The sequence below is a fragment of the Emys orbicularis genome, chromosome 1 (assembly GCF_028017835.1).
Source record: "Emys orbicularis isolate rEmyOrb1 chromosome 1, rEmyOrb1.hap1, whole genome shotgun sequence".
NCBI classification, from domain to species: domain Eukaryota; kingdom Metazoa; phylum Chordata; order Testudines; family Emydidae; genus Emys; species Emys orbicularis.
The window spans coordinates 212,285,256-212,300,790 of record NC_088683.1 but is presented as its reverse complement, the minus strand read 5'-3'; the positions used below and the strand labels follow the sequence as shown (position 1 = coordinate 212,300,790).

The following is a 15,535-nucleotide window of genomic DNA, read 5'->3' as shown; positions in this document are numbered from 1 at the left end:
GGGTCCATAGTCCATAACATGCGATTGGAAATGTAAAGTGGGGAATTATACTCTTGACAAACTCATGAGCACTTACATAGTCTGAAACAACAATTTACAAAAAAATGTTGATTTTTTTCGAAGTGCTGTTTGGGCTCAAGGCATTTTGGGAAAAAATACATTAAAAGACCCTCACCTGCAATTTGCATTTATTCAAAAGTTATTTTAAGCTACAACTGAAGTCTTTTAGATCTCCAGAACATGAGTGTGGCAATATTCCACTTATAACTAGGGACGGGCGTGCCTTTAAATGTTCAGAGTTCAGGTTAGGTCAGATACAAGTGTACAAAAGGCTGAAAATATCATAAGAACAGCTTTCTCACGGTATTTTCGCATTTTCCTTTGCAGACCTGGATAGAAACTCAAAGTGAAGTAACACATAGTGGAACATCTCAGAACAGTGGTGGGCAACCTGCGGTCCGTCCGGGTAATCCGCTGATGGGCCGCCAGACAGTTTGTTTAAATTTGCACAGCTGCCTGCAGCTCCCAGGGGCTGCGGTTTGCCCTTCCCAGCCAATGGCAGCTGCGGGAAGCAGCGGCTAGCACGCCTGTGCGGCCACGGCCACTGGGAGCTGCGGGAAGCTGTGCAAATGTAAACAAACTGTCTGGCAGTACGCTAGTCGATTACCCTGATGGGCCGCGAGCGGCCCGCGGGCTGCAGGTTGCCCACCACTGTCTCAGAACCTCAAATGATGGTGCTAAAAATAGGTCAATGTTCAGGGGGTCCTTACCTTATCTGAACCCCTTCACTCATCCTCACTCTAAAGTTGCATCTCTACTTTCCCCCACCCCCATTACCAGTCCTGATCTGCTTTTGAAGACAGATAAGTGCACGTCAAAACAAACTTTGGAAAAAGGACACAACAAGTATGCAGCTTTGTGCTGGCACCTTTCTCAGTTTTGAACTAGCAGCCCCTTTTTGTAGGCAAATAGCCCAACAGCAGCCACTGAAGTGAAGAAAGTGGAAAATCCAACCAGCCTCAGCAGTCCTGGTATAGATGGTAAGTTTCTCTCCCAAAAGGTAGTAGTGATTGGCCGGGCTGGGACATCCTGGAAGGGAGAACATTCAGTATTAGTGCAGGATCACCTCCGCTATGAAAGGGAGAATATAAATATCAACAAAAACAACAAGGAATCCGGTGGCACCTTAAAGACTAACAGATTTATTTGGGCATTAGCTTTCATTGGTAAAAAACCCACTTCTTCAGATGCATATTTTCTCTTTTAAACAGAATTATATTATATTCAGGCAAGGTCTGGCACTCTGTTGCTATTAATGCCCTGTTGATGAATCAGGAAACAACCAGAACAGGGTAGATAGCTTCTACTTGAGAAAACGAATTAAACAGGACATGTTTGTTGAGGGTCCCTAAAACCTGAAATTAGCATATTTTAAAGAAAGAGACCAAGGCTGGCCATTTGCATTCCCTTGTACTCACTTCAATAAAAAGAAGAGCTGTTTAAAAGGCAGGAAACATTTTTTGCCAAAATTTTATCAAATTGTTCCTTATTTTTCTCATCAACATTTTTTATCCAAATAAAAAAAAAAAAAATTCAACCAGCGCAATTAAAGGTGGCTGTGAGCAATGAATATACCTGAGCTTGAAAAGCTTCTGAAACTACAATAGGTTGTGAAAAAATACGAGGCCCAAAGCGTTCTCATCAATTTAAGGTAAGCATGGTAAAAGATACCTGTATGGATTTTTAGCCTTATTAAAAGTTGAATACTCTTTCCTGTGCCACATTTACAGAGTATTTAGACACCCTCAACCCTCTCTGGATACCTGTCATGTTCCCAGGTATCCACGGACAGTTTTGGCAGGCAGTAGAATAGTAATTGTAGCTGTCATTTATGAACGTAAAGGCAACACATATTTTATCTCATCATTAATATCAAAGGAAAGTTCACAGGAACTGAAGGAAAACTTACAACTGATTCTGGTTCTGACTTCCAAATTTCACCTTCTGAGATTTTCCCCATGGAACACAGTATCTGAAAATAAAGAACTGATCAGTTCCATTCATTCTTTTAAAGGGCAAAACATTTGGCTTTCAGTTTTTGGTCTAAGCTGATGCTGCTATAATCAAGATAAGGTCTTAGCAAATAAGATTGTGTGTATTCAGTATTAACAGAAAATCTGATATTTGCACATCAGTTTGCTGGGAGGGGCTGTTATTTACTGACATACTCCCAGAGAAGCACCTCTTTCCTAGCTGTGTAATCACTCCAGTGTGAGTGATGGTGGTTTTTCTATGAAAGAAAAATAATGGTTCAGGATGAAGGAGTGGAAGGAGCCTCCTTAACTCATTCAGACCCTAACTCAGCAAGGTACTTCAGCACATCCCTAATTTCATATGTGAGTAGTCCTGCTGAAGTCAGTCAGGCTGAAAATTAAGCACAGGCTTAAAGATCTTGTTGAACTAGGGCCTCATATTAACCACAAATCTGTGGGCCATATCCTATAAAATTGACATCAAAGTAGTGCACACAAGACGTGTAGATGTAAAACAGGTACATGCAAAATGTATCGGAAGCTAATTTTGAAAAATGTTGCCCCAACACAGGAATAGGATTGAGGTCATGTGAGGGAGGGAGAGACTAGGGTTCAGTGCCAGAAATGCAAAATTTATTTTTAAAAAAATAGTTGGTGTCTATTGGTGGACATGAGAAAGTTCTAGGGTTACATGAACCAAGGAGGAGAGTGTGACAGTAAGGTGAACATTACTTTTTTAATGCGCATGTTTCCAAAATATAATGTGGATATCTTAATTTCTTGTTATTCTATCCCAGTCCTTTGCAGAATTAACAACATCTGATGTCTCCTGAGATGTGGTCCTATTTCAGACAGATCTAAGATGATTGGCAGGTCTATCTATGAGTTAGCACAATTAACAGTGTTATGGGGATTGATTCTTAAGTATACATCACTCCCAGGATACAGCTCTTTCCTGTTGCCCAACGTCTAAGCTCTTCAGAGGTTCTGCTTTAATGCTTGCATCACTTGACACATGACGATACTTTATTGATTACCTCCCTCATATGAGATCCCAAAGCTGACCCCTTAACCTCTTATGAAACAAATATGAGATTTCTTTTGTTGAAGTGTATCTGCCCATAAACCACAATGCTTATAAAAATAGCTAGGAAAATGGCATTTTTACAGACAATGAAGTGTGTATGTTCCTATGAATCATCATTATTCAGAATCAACTGAGCACGGGGCCTAACTTGTTCTCCAGGCCCGCAGCACAACTATCATTCTTGAAAATAAACTTTGGGGCTGAGCTTTTCAAAGCTGCCTATGGGATTTGGACACCATTGTTGCCAATTCCTGTCCTTTTATTACAAGTCTGACAGTATTTGATGTTTAGCTTACAGCTCCAATTCCTAGAGACACGTGATTAGGTAAGAATCTCAGCTTTAAAAAATTAAATGTCTAGCCCTCACGGTTGCAGAGGAAAGCTTGAAAGCATGACCTGGGTGCTCCGAAAGGCTCAAAAATGGAATTGCAAATAAAAAGAACCCAATTTTAATTTTTTTTCAAATCTCATTTTTAATCCAATCTAATGATTTTTAAATGCTTGAGATTGGCAATACTGAATTTTCCTTAAAATTAATTCCCACTGGGCATCTAAATCCCTTACATGGCTTTGAAAATCTCAGCCTTGATTTTGCAAAACACACTTAAATGTTCTCCCCATGCAGCATGCCATAAGTGTGGGGCTGTACCTCTCTAGCTGCTCTCTCTCCAGCCTGCACAGCCCCCTCCATGTACCCGCTCCATTCTGTAGCTGTCTCTGTTCCAGCAAAGTAGATCCTACCAACTGGCTGGCGAATGATCCTTTAAAATGGACAAAAATAGGTCGTATCAGCCAGATCAGGAAAGCATGACAAAATTCCTTGGGTAAAAAACAGGAGAAGGGTGCTTTAAATATCAATCAACACTTAAGAGTTAGCAATGCAGCAGGCTATTAGGATAGTCAGCCTTTCATTACATTTCTTACGTTAGACACTTCCTGGTGCTCCCTATGTTTTCTAAAGGCTCAGAAAGTATTACTGCAATCCTGCTAATGCTATTTTTGAGTGTGATTCTGGGGCTCATGGAAGTCTAAATGAGAACTAGACTGAGACAAGGCTTGTTCTCATTGTTATCATAGCCAAGACTCTAGAGATGAAAGATGGAGTCGCTAGCACTCTGAATGGCATGCTGTAGCCCCCATGACACTTTCCTGGATCATATAGCTTTGCTGGGATCTGCAATCATCTACTTTAAAGTAAGTTCTGTCTACTTTAAAAATTGAAGGCACTATATGGTCATAAATCAGGATTTCTTTAGTGCTCTTAGCTAGTTTAGAATTGCAGAAATTTACATTTCAAAAGGGATCCAGAGCGCTTAACTGATGTGACAGACCCAGACCAGTGGGGTACAGGAGTCTGGTAGAGGGCAAATATACTGGTCACTGGATGAGTAGTTTTCTGTTCCCTGAGTGACCAGAGCAGGGGCTGCATTAGAGTAATCAGGAACCTGCTAGAACCAGTTAAGGCAGGCAGGCTAATTAGGACACCTAGAGCCAATTAAGAAGAAGCTTCTAGAATCAATTAAGGCAGGCTAATCAGGGCACCTGGGTTTTAAAAAGGAGCTCACTTCAGTTTGTGGTGAGAGTGCGAGGAGCTGGGAGAAAGAGGCGCAAGGAGCTGAGAATGAGAGGGTGTGTTGCTGGAGGACTGAGGAGCACAAGCGTTATCAGACACCAGGAGGAAGGTCCTGTGGTGAGAATAAGGAAGGTGTTTGGAGGAGGCCATGAGGAAGTAGCCTAGGGAGTTGTAGCTGTCATGCAGCTGTTCCAGGAGGCACTCTAGACAGCTGCAGTCCACAGGGCCCTGGGCTGGAACCCGGAGTAGAGGGCGGGCCCGGGTTCCCCCCAAACCTCCCAATTGACCTGGACTGTGGGTTCTCCCAGAGGGGAAGGTCTCTGGGCTGTTCCCCAACCCACATGGTGAATCTCTGAGGCAAGAAAATCCGCCAATTAGCGCAGGACCCACCAAGAGAGAGGAGGAACTTTGTCACACTGGTGTCAGGAGTGGGATCTTGGGGTGCACAGCGCGGCGGAAGAAGGAGGGTGATTTAAACAAAAAACAAAAAAACCAAAAAAAAGGGAGAGGGTTTATTTTTTTTCACCACAATGGATGACGTAGTGCGGGCACTGATACAAGCTACAGTGGCCCAGCAGGAGGCTACCCGTGTCCAGGCAGCCGCCCAACAGGAGGCAGTGCGGCTGCAGCAAGAGACTAATCGCCTGCTGATGGACCAGGCTGCCCAAGACCGAGCTATGTTGCGGGAACTGGTAAACCAGGTAAAGACCCTTACAGAGCTGAACCGTGACCATGATGGGACGCGGCTCATACGGGCTAGCCATTGGCTGCAGAAAATGACGCGGGAGGATGATGTAGAGACATACCTTCTGGCCTTTGAGAGGACAGCCCTACGGGAGGCCTGGCCTCGAGATCATTGGTCTGGCATCCTTGCCCCATTCCTGTGTGGGGAGGCCCAGAAGGCCTACCATGATCTGCCTGAAGAGGCTGCAGCAGACTACCCCCAGCTGAAAGCAGAGATCCTGGCCAGATCTGGGGTAACGACAGCAGTGCGGGCCCAGCGGTATCATGGTTGGAGGTACCAGGAAGACAAAACCCCGCGGTCCCAATTGTATAACCTCATCCATCTCGCACGAAAGTGGTTGCAAACAGAGTCCCGGAGTCTGGAAGAGATACTAGAGGTTCTGGTCATCGACCGATACATGAGGGGATTACCGCCAGACGTTCGTGCTTGGGTAAACCAGAACGAACCCGCCACCTATGACGAGGTTATTGCCCTGGTAGAGGGGCGAAGGACAGCGAGGGAGCTGACCCGACCAGTTAAGGAAGAGGCACCCCGGGTTAAACTAGCAGCACCAAGCCCTAAACTTCGGGTGACTGGACCACCAGGAGGGCCCAGGTGGAAAAAGAGAGAGGCTGAAGGCCCATCAGAGGCCACAAAGAGTCGGAGCACTGAGGGAGAAGAGGATCGTGATGTTAGACTGCCCAAATCAAGAGACCTGGGAATGCCTAGGGCTCCATACAGATGTTATGCCTGCGGGGAGTGGGGACACATAGCTGCACAGTGTCCCAATGCTGAGGAGCCTATGCAGTGTAACCTGGGGAACTGGGCAGATCCATGCTCCCTAATCCACCTTGTGGGGGTCTCACTAACCCCACATATGTATACCAGAGCAGTGAAACTAAATGGGGTAGGGACCACGGCACTGGTTGATTCGGGGAGTGCTATCACGCTTATCTCAGGGAAGCTCGTGAAGCGTAGTCAGCTGCTACAGGCTAAACGTGCGGGGATAACATGTGTCCATGGGACAGTTAGTTACGACCCCACCATCCCAGTAAAAATCGAGATCCAAGGGAACACTACTGAGGTAGCAGCAGGTGTAGTCCCTAAACTCCAATACCCGGTGCTCATAGGGAGGGACTACCCAGGGTTTGGAAATTACTCCCAGTAGGGGGATTAGAGAAAGAAGGGGACCCTAAAATTGGTGAGGCATCCACAGCAGACTGTCAACCCCCAATCTTCTCTGAAATGTCCCCAGATTTGTTCTCCACTCCCAGACAGGGTAGAAAGACAAAAAGGGAAAGAAGGGTAGCTAAGGCCTTGGGAACCCGAATACTGACCCAAAGCCAGAGGGTCGCTCTTGTAGGTAGGAGGACCCGCGCAGCTGAAAAGGAGGCCACGCAGGAGGGAGAAGCATCTGAGTCTGACCCCCACCCTAATGCTTCTGAACCAGTAGAGGCAACAGAGCCTGGGCCCCAAGATCTTGGGCAGATTAGCCCCGGGAAAGGAAATTTTGGATGGGACCAGGCAGAAGACCCAAGGTATGACAACATTAGGAAGGAGGTCACTGAAATAGATGGGGACCCCGTGGAAGGGAAAACCCAGGGACCAGGACCCTACTTCATAATGAAGAAGGATCTCTTATACCGGGTTGCACCAGTACAGGGGCAGAAGGTACAGCAGATCCTAGTACCTCAAAAACACCAGAACGCTGTATTAAGTCTTGCTCATAGTCATCTTTTTGGGGGGCATTTGGGGGTATAGAAGACCCTGGCACGAGTCCTACGACGGTTCCTCTGGCCCGGAGTACATGAAGAAGTGCGGAGGTACTGTGCCTCCTGCCTGGAGTGTCAGCTGCACAGTCCCCGTCCCCACTTGAGGGCACCTTTAGTACCCCTTCCCATCATAGAGGTCCCCTTCGAGCGAATAGCCATGGACCTAGTAGGACCCCTGGAGAAGACGGCTCGGGGCCACCAATATATACTTGTTGTTTTGGACTATGCTACTCGCTACCCAGAAGCTGTCCCCCCTGCGGAACACGACCTCTAAAACTATAGCCAAAGAGCTGGTGGGGATCTTTGCCCAAATGGGGCTACCGAAGGAGATATTAACTGACCAAGGAACCCCATTTATGTCGAAGCTAATGAAGGACCTCTGTACGCTGCTCCATATACATACCCTGAGAACTTCGGTCTACCATCCACAGACTGATGGGTTGGTAGAAAGATTTAACCGAACCCTCAAGGCTATGATAAGGAAGGTGGTAAGTCGGGATGGGAAGGATTGGGACACCCTACTACCCTACCTTATGTTCGCTATCCAGGAGGTACCACAGGCCTCAACTGGGTTTTCCCCCTTCGAGTTATTATACGGGCGTCACCCCCGTGGCATACTAGATATCGCCAAAGAGATCTGGGAAGAGGAACCCAATGAGGGGAGAAATATAATAGAGCATATAATGCAGATGCGAGACCGGATAGCCCGGGTTACCCCTATTGTACGGGAACATTTGGAGAAGGCACAGGAGGCCCAGCGAACCCATTACAATCGCCAGGCAAAAGTGCGACAGTTCCAACCAGGGGATCGGGTTATAGTGTTGGTACCCACGGCAGAAAGCAAGCTTCTGGCCCAATGGCAGGGGCCCTATGAGGTGGTTGAACCCGTGGGGGAAGTAACCTACAAGGTGCGGCAGCCAGGACGCAGAAAACAAGAACAGATTTATCACGTTAACCTTCTGAAACCCTGGCATGCACAAGAGGCATGCACAACGGTCCAAAAAGACCTAACCCAGGAAAACAAGCCTTCCAAACAGGTGAGAGTGTCTCCCGATTTAACACCAGACCAGAAGAATGAGGTGTCTGAGATGATCTTCCGGAACCAAGATGTGTTCTTGACAAAACCGGGTCGAACAACCGAGACATATCACCACATCGTCACGAATCCTGGGGCCAGAGTAACAATGAGGCCCTATCGGGTGCCAGCAGCAAAAAGGGAGGAAATAAAAGCAGAAGTAAAAAAAAATCCTGGAGTTGGGGATCATCGAAGAATCCCACAGTCAGTGGTCCAGCCCAATCGTGCTGGTGCCTAAACCCGATGGCACCACAAGATTTTGCAATGACTTCCGGCGACTAAACGAAGTATACCAGTTCGACTCGTACCCCATACCTCGCATAGATGAGCTAGTGGACCGTCTGGGTAATGCCCGGTACTTGACTACCCTAGACTTGACAAAGGGGTACTGGCAGATTCCCCTTGCGGAAGACGCAAAGGAAAAGACTGCGTTCTCTACACCTGGAGAAGGTGGAGGCAGTCCTCGATACCTTCAGGTGAGCTGGCCTTACAGCAAACCCTGCCAAGTGCGCTGTAGGGTTTACAGAGGCCAAATATCTTGGCTACATTGTGGGAAAAGGTCTGGTAAAACCCCAAGTGAACAAAATTGGCCCCGACCAAGTCGCAAGAAACAAGTCTGGGCGTTCCTAGGTGTGGTGGGGTATTACTGACGATTTATCCCCCACTTTGCCACAAGGGCAAGCCCCCTGACAGACCTAGTGAAAGCCCGTGGACCTGATCTGGTGAGATGGTCTGACGCAGCAGAGGAAGCATTCACAGACCTACAGACTGCCCTCTGCAATAACCCCGTACTGATAGCCCCTGATTTCACCAAGGAGTTTATCCTGCAGATGGATGCATTGGAAGTAGGGTTGGGGGCCGTTCTATCACAGATGGTCGGGGAGAAGGAACACCCAATTCTATACCTCAGTCGGAAACTCCTTCCAAGGGAACAAAAATATGCAGTGGTGGAGAGAGAATGCCTCGCTGTAAAATGGGCCATGGAAACATTGCGCTACTACCTGCTCGGGCGCAGATTTGTCCTCGTGACCGACCATGCCCTTCTTCAATGGATGCAGCGGAACAAGGAGAAGAACACAAGGGTGACCAGATGGTTCTTATCCCTCCAACCTTTCCAGTTCCGTGTGCAACACAGAGCAGGGAGCCGTCATGGCAACGCCAATGGCTTGTCACGTGTGCACTGTCTGGCATCCCAAGCTGCCCAACCCCTTGGCGTTGAGCAGGGGGGAGGGATATGTGACAGACCCAGACCAGTGGGGTACAGGAGTCTGGTAGAGGGCAAATATACTGGTCACTGGATGAGTAGTTTTCTGTTCCCTGAGTGACCAGAGCAGGGGCTGCATTAGAGTAATCAGGAACCTGCTAGAACCAGTTAAGGCAGGCAGGCTAATTAGGATACCTGGAGCCAATTAAGAAGAAGCTTCTAGAATCAATTAAGGCAGACTAATCAGGGCACCTGGGTTTTAAAAAGGAGCTCACTTCAGTTTGTGGTGCGAGTGTGAGGAGCTGGGAGCAAGAGGCGCAAGGAGCTGAGAATGAGAGGGTGTGCTGCTGGAGGACTGAGGAGCACAAGCGTTATCAGACACCAGGAGGAAGGTCCTGTGGTGAGAATAAGGAAGGTATTTGGAGGAGGCCATGGGGAAGTAGCCTAGGGAGTTGTAGCTGTCATGCAGCTGTTCCAGGAGGCACTCTAGACAGCTGCAGTCCACAGGGCCCTGGGCTGGAACCCGGAGTAGAGGGCGGGCCCGGGTTCCCCCCAAACCTCCCAATTGAGCTGGACTGTGGGTTCTCCCAGAGGGGAAGGTCTCTGAGCTGTTCCCCAACCCACATGGTGAATCTCTGAGGCAAGAAAATCCGCCAATAAGCGCAGGACCCACCAAGATAGAGGAGGAACTTTGTCACACTGAACATAAATGAACGGCAACAGGCAGGTCGGCCACTGCTGCTTTTTGGGGTCACTCTTGTTTTCATTCAAAAACCTGAATCGGGGAGGACAATACATGGTGGCACAGTAGTTACTGCATTAGGCCCTGTCTGCTAATAGGAACAGTCCACTGAAGTTACTCATGTTCATAAATATTTACAGGATCAGGCTTTTTTACTTTATTTTTAAAATACCAATAAAATATATTAAAACACACAAAGGAAATGGTAATGCCAATCCCAAATCTGAAAAGCAAAGTTGTCATGAAAATTTACCAGTTTGGGCACACAAAATAAAACAACCACTCCCCCACCCCAAACAATCAAGCAATCTACTCACCTACTCTTCCCTGTAGTCAATGATGAACGTGAAAATACTAATAATGAGACTCATCCATCAAAAATACCTAATCCAGGCAAGTGGGGAAGTAAAATTTTACAAGGCTGTTTGAAGTATTCCCTAAGCAATATTCCAGGTATAAAGAAAATTTGTTCACAGAGGACTTACGACCCTTACAAAGGATATTTATCTGATCATTCTTATCTTTCTGTTGTTGAGTCCCTTAGTGAGACACTGTACCTTCCAAACTGTGTCATTATCCCCGGTGGGAAGTAAGCTGTGTAGCACCCGCCAGAATACTGCTCCTCACACCAGTTCTTCTCTTCATAATGCACTGGCTGTAAAACAGAGTTAATGAAACCTCAGAAGGGGGAAAACCCCCTACGGATGAAGCTATTACAAGAACTGAGAAAACAGCAGTGACGAATAGTTTATGATTTGTTGTATCACTTTACAATGCCTGACTAGAGATGAGCACATTTAACAAGTCTCTTAATGCAACGTGGATGAGACATAAGCCTTAACTTCAGACACTGCTGGCTTTTTTTACTGGTTAATTTGGACACTGTAGAACTGGATCCTCCTAATTCTCTTGTTTATGTAGACTTGTGCTTCAGGCAGCAGAGACAACGTGGAGTCAAATTCAGCCCTGGTGTAAGCAGGTGTAATTCCCATTGTATTCAGTATAACTGCACCTGCTTACTCCCAGGCTGCCTAAGGCCCCAAAATCACGACTGGAAAGGACCCCCATAACCCATCCTTACTTATATACATTACTCAATAATTGCTCTGCTCTGTTCATTCCCGCTGGGGCACCTGGCATTGGCCACTGTTGGAAGACAGGATACTGGGCTAGATGGGCCACTGGTCAGACCCAGTATGGCTGTTCTTATGTTCTTATACAGTGAGTCTGCAAAGTATGCCACTTTTGTGCAATACAGTATGTGGGAGCTATGTGTAAAATGGCATGCTACTGTGATTCATATCTAAACATTTCAACCACCTAAAATTGCCTTCAATAAAATAAAGGATGTTTATAATATAAAGCAAACGAGTTTTCAGAAACTGGGAGAGCATACAAACCCTAACAGTCAGTTCCCCTTACTAGGAAGGGAAAAACAGAAAGAAACAAAAGCAGATGTTGCTATGGGAGGGAGCAACGATGAGACCAGCCAAGCAAGCTGGTGCTTGGGGCGGCAGTTTGTAGGAGGCGGCATTCCGCCCAATCCTAGGGCGGCACGGCCGCTTTTTTTTTTTTTTTTTGGTGGTGTTCCGCTCCGGCCGCCCTGTAGGGGGCGGCGTCGCGGAGGACAGTAGTGCCCTGCAGCAAGCCCATCAGGGCAGCTGCGTCCTTCCCTCCCAGCCGACAGGAGTGGCGCAGAGCCCTCCTGGCAGGCGGTGGGGCCGCGTGGCAGCGCACCGCTGAAGCCCTGGCCACCGCCCCTTCTCTCTCTCTCCCCCCGTTCCCTCCCCCTCCCCCCGCTAGCCAGGGCACCTCTGCAGCGCAGGGAGTCCCCCGGCACCCGCGCTCCGGCCACGCCGCATGTTGTTGTTTTTTTTTTGCTTTGCCATTCTGGCCGCCCCGGTTTTTGTTTGTTTGTTTGTTTGTTTTTTGCTTGGGGCGGCCAAAAAGCCAGAGCCAGCCCTGAATGAGACAAAACGGAACACTATGCCGGGCAGGGGCTGGATGGGGAGGCAAGCCATGGCGCAGCAACTGAAAATGGCTGAGATTTAGCGTATAATAATAATGAAGGTAACACTCCGCACTGAGGCTTTAGTGGCTCATTTTAAAATGAGCTCCTGTATTTTTAACTGCTTCACACAAACACGTTAATCACTCTCAAATGGGATGTAAAGCTTTTCAGTATTTTTCGTCACTCTTCTGTACAAACTAATAAGCATGGTGAAGAACACTAATCCTGATTAAACATGGGACACAGTGCCAAGAACACTGATTTTACTGCTACTTTCCAACTTCACCCTGTGCCTCCCAACTACAATAATGAGATCGGCAGGATGTGCTATGTTGTAAATTATGTTCTTACGTGTAAGGCTTCCTCTGATCCCAAAACCTTTGCATAGAGCTCGCAGATCCTCTTCTTCCTATGGGAGAAATGCAACAAAGATTTAAACACAAGAAAGAAAATAATCTACTGCTGATATGTTCTTACTTTGAGAGAACAAAGATTATTCTGTGTCTAAGTTGGAGGTTTCAGCTCTTTTGGTTTTATTCTGATTACTGAGAGTTTGGAGGCCGGGAGTTGTACTTCAGAAATGAGTCAATAAACTTGATCAGTGTACTGACATGCTCTGTTTTATATGAGCTAACTTTACGAGCAGTTTTGCAAATCACTCCCTAAGACACTGATCTCTATCATCTCAAATTCGTATATTATCCAAAAGTCATTTAATCTGCCAGAGAAAGAGAGAAGTGAGATTTTGTACTTTTGTCTCCTGGCTGACAGCCTGTTCTGAATTTTGATGAGGGAAACAGACACTGCTGCTTGTGATCTCAGGGAACCAGTATGAATTTTAAAAATCCCTCTTCCCTTTTCACTTCTTTATGTGTATGGGCCTGTACTTCCTTCAGTAACAAAGCAATAGCAATGGAGTCTGTTCCCACTTCCCAGTCATTTTCTGGCCCTTGCTGTCTAGTGCTAGACATATCCCATCATTTCCCAAAAGGAAAAAGATCAGAATGAGACAAGCGCACCAGTTAAGAACCAAAAAAGAAAAACAGACCCATGCTCAGTCCATTTTGGATGCAAATCCTGTCCCATTCATAGAAGAAATGTAGGGCCCCAGACACAGCAGAAATACAGGAGGGCAGAGTATATAAGGAATCTACACAAGTGGACCACATCCCCCATGTATTAGGGAGCCCAGGTTTGTGGCGGTTCGGCTACTTCCCTGTGCAGCAGGTTTCAGGGGTGCTGCAGCAGTGGGCTAGGGAAAAGTGGAGAGAGAGGATGCCCCACTATGCAGCTCCAAAGCCTATTCCACACTGCATAATGTGGAAACAGTAAGTGTGGAGGCTACTACACATCCAGAGTTACAGTAGCAGCCATGGAGTGACTGGGCCGTTGGTCTGTGCCCAGAGGAGGATTTCTTTCCCGCTCCACCTTCGCAGGACCCCGCCGTGCCAAGCCCAGCTACCTGGGCTTCTGACAGGGAGGAAAGATTTGGTCCTTTGTTATATTTCCTCTCCTTTCTGCCCTTTGAGGAATCATCTGTTCTGGAAGCAGAAATGCTTAATGTGACAGACTGCGAGAGTCACTGTTCTCACAGGATTTTCAGAGTTGGGTTCAGGTAAGTGCATGGGGTTTCTGGAGACTTGCTGGATCTGTGCCCATTACGGTGTGTGTGTGTGTGTGTCACACACTGACTATGCTGATACAGTTTAATATTGTGCTGTCACATACCGTGAGCCAAAACACAAGCGCTTTCAAACCCTCGTCAATTCAATTCCGCAGACATGCCAAGCAGACCTAAGTAACACTAGGGGGAGCTCAGAGAGCTGCAAAAACTCAATGTGGGAGTCACACTGCAGTCAACAGGGAAAGGGAGCCAGTGACAATGATTAGAAGAATACCTCTTTGCTAGCTCTTTCTTTATCCGCCCTAAAGAAAGTCCCTTCTATCCATCTCAGGCTAGGTCTACACTACAGCGGGGGTCCGACCTAAGATACGCAACTTCAGCTACGTGAATACCGTAGCTGAAGTTGCGTATTTTAGGTCGGCTTACCTGGCGGTGAGGACGCGGGAAAGTCGACCGCTGCCGCGCTCCGCCGACTCCGCTGCCGCCTCTTGCCGAGGTGGATTTCCGGAGTCGACGGCAGAGCGATCAGGGATCGATTTTATCGCGTCTTCACTAGACGCGGTAAGTCGATCCCCGATAGACCGATTGCTACCCGCCGGATCGGCAGGTAGTGAAGACAAAACCTCAGACAAAGGCCCAGCTCGGGTGCTCTAGCAAGGCAATTCACAGAAAAGTGCCAGCGGACGCTGCATTCTTCCACTGGAGGCTGGGTTTCCAACCTTGCAAAAACAGCAGGGGGTCAGCCCTGAAAGCCCCGGGTTCTCAGGAATCTCCAAAAGCCACAGGCCACTGGACCACACCTAGGACACTCTGCTCCCTCCCCGCCCCTCCCTCCCCAGCTCTCTAACACCACAGTCCATTGGAGCCATATGGCCATTGACAGCTCACCCTACAGATGTTCCTGGACTCATCCTGGGTGGCTCTATCAAACAGAGGAGCTCCACAGAAAAGTAAATACAACCTCAGGCTGTATTAACTGTCCTGACTGTTCCTCACAAAATTGTGGCAGGAATAATTAGCCTCCCTCCAAACCCAGCCCTGGTCTGCCCTCTTCCCCGATGTCGATCACAGAACCTCCAGAGATCCCATTGCAGGGTCCTAGGAAGGTGAATTGTGTAGCAGAGGTAACCAACTTCGGTGCGGGCAGGTGGAGGTCCTTGTGGGAAGAGAGCAATTTGGCTCAGAGAAGCTGTAAGCTCCACCATTTGCCAACTAAATTTCAAAGACAAAATGACTTTGCAAAAGCAAAAGTAAATATTAACCTGAAAATGGCATTTTCAGACAGCCAAGCAAATAAATGCATAGGGCATTATATAGCTTTAATTCTCAGAAGGGTTGAATGACAACATTTTATTGAAGAGATTTATCTGAGCGGTCCCCACAACAAGGGTGAATCTTTGCAGATGTGCCTGCTGCTCACACAGCTGTGCCTTTTGCCCTGGAACGGTTTAGTATTTTATTTAAATGGCCTATTGCTAATACTCTGTCCAGAGCGTACCATACATCTACATGCGCTGTGGGCAAAATCCTCATCTGCAGTCCCTGTGCTCAATCATGGTTTCCGACAAGCCTTGAGCAAAGGGAACGTGTTGCTGCATTGCTCCAGTAGCAGCCAAGGAAGCATATTGTGACTCTAAGCGTCCTCCTGGATTCCCTCTGCTCTGTGGAGGAAGTACCTGGTGCAGGGTAC

At 47.4% G+C, this 15,535-nt stretch overlaps 1 protein-coding gene across 1 annotated transcript in view; it reads right to left on the bottom strand.

The window, feature by feature from the left end:
* Positions 1 to 933: 933 nt before the first annotated feature.
* Positions 934 to 15,535, bottom strand: part of LOC135875134 (amine oxidase [flavin-containing] B-like) — a 35,398-nt gene continuing 20,796 nt past the window's right edge. The window contains exons 8-12 of the mRNA XM_065400126.1: positions 12,573 to 12,630; positions 10,768 to 10,865; positions 3,770 to 3,881; positions 1,970 to 2,032; positions 934 to 1,089 (exon numbers count right to left, since the gene is read on the bottom strand). Coding sequence (XP_065256198.1) covers positions 934 to 1,089; positions 1,970 to 2,032; positions 3,770 to 3,881; positions 10,768 to 10,865; positions 12,573 to 12,630 — 487 coding nt within the window. The remainder of the gene's footprint in view (positions 1,090 to 1,969; positions 2,033 to 3,769; positions 3,882 to 10,767; positions 10,866 to 12,572; positions 12,631 to 15,535) is intronic.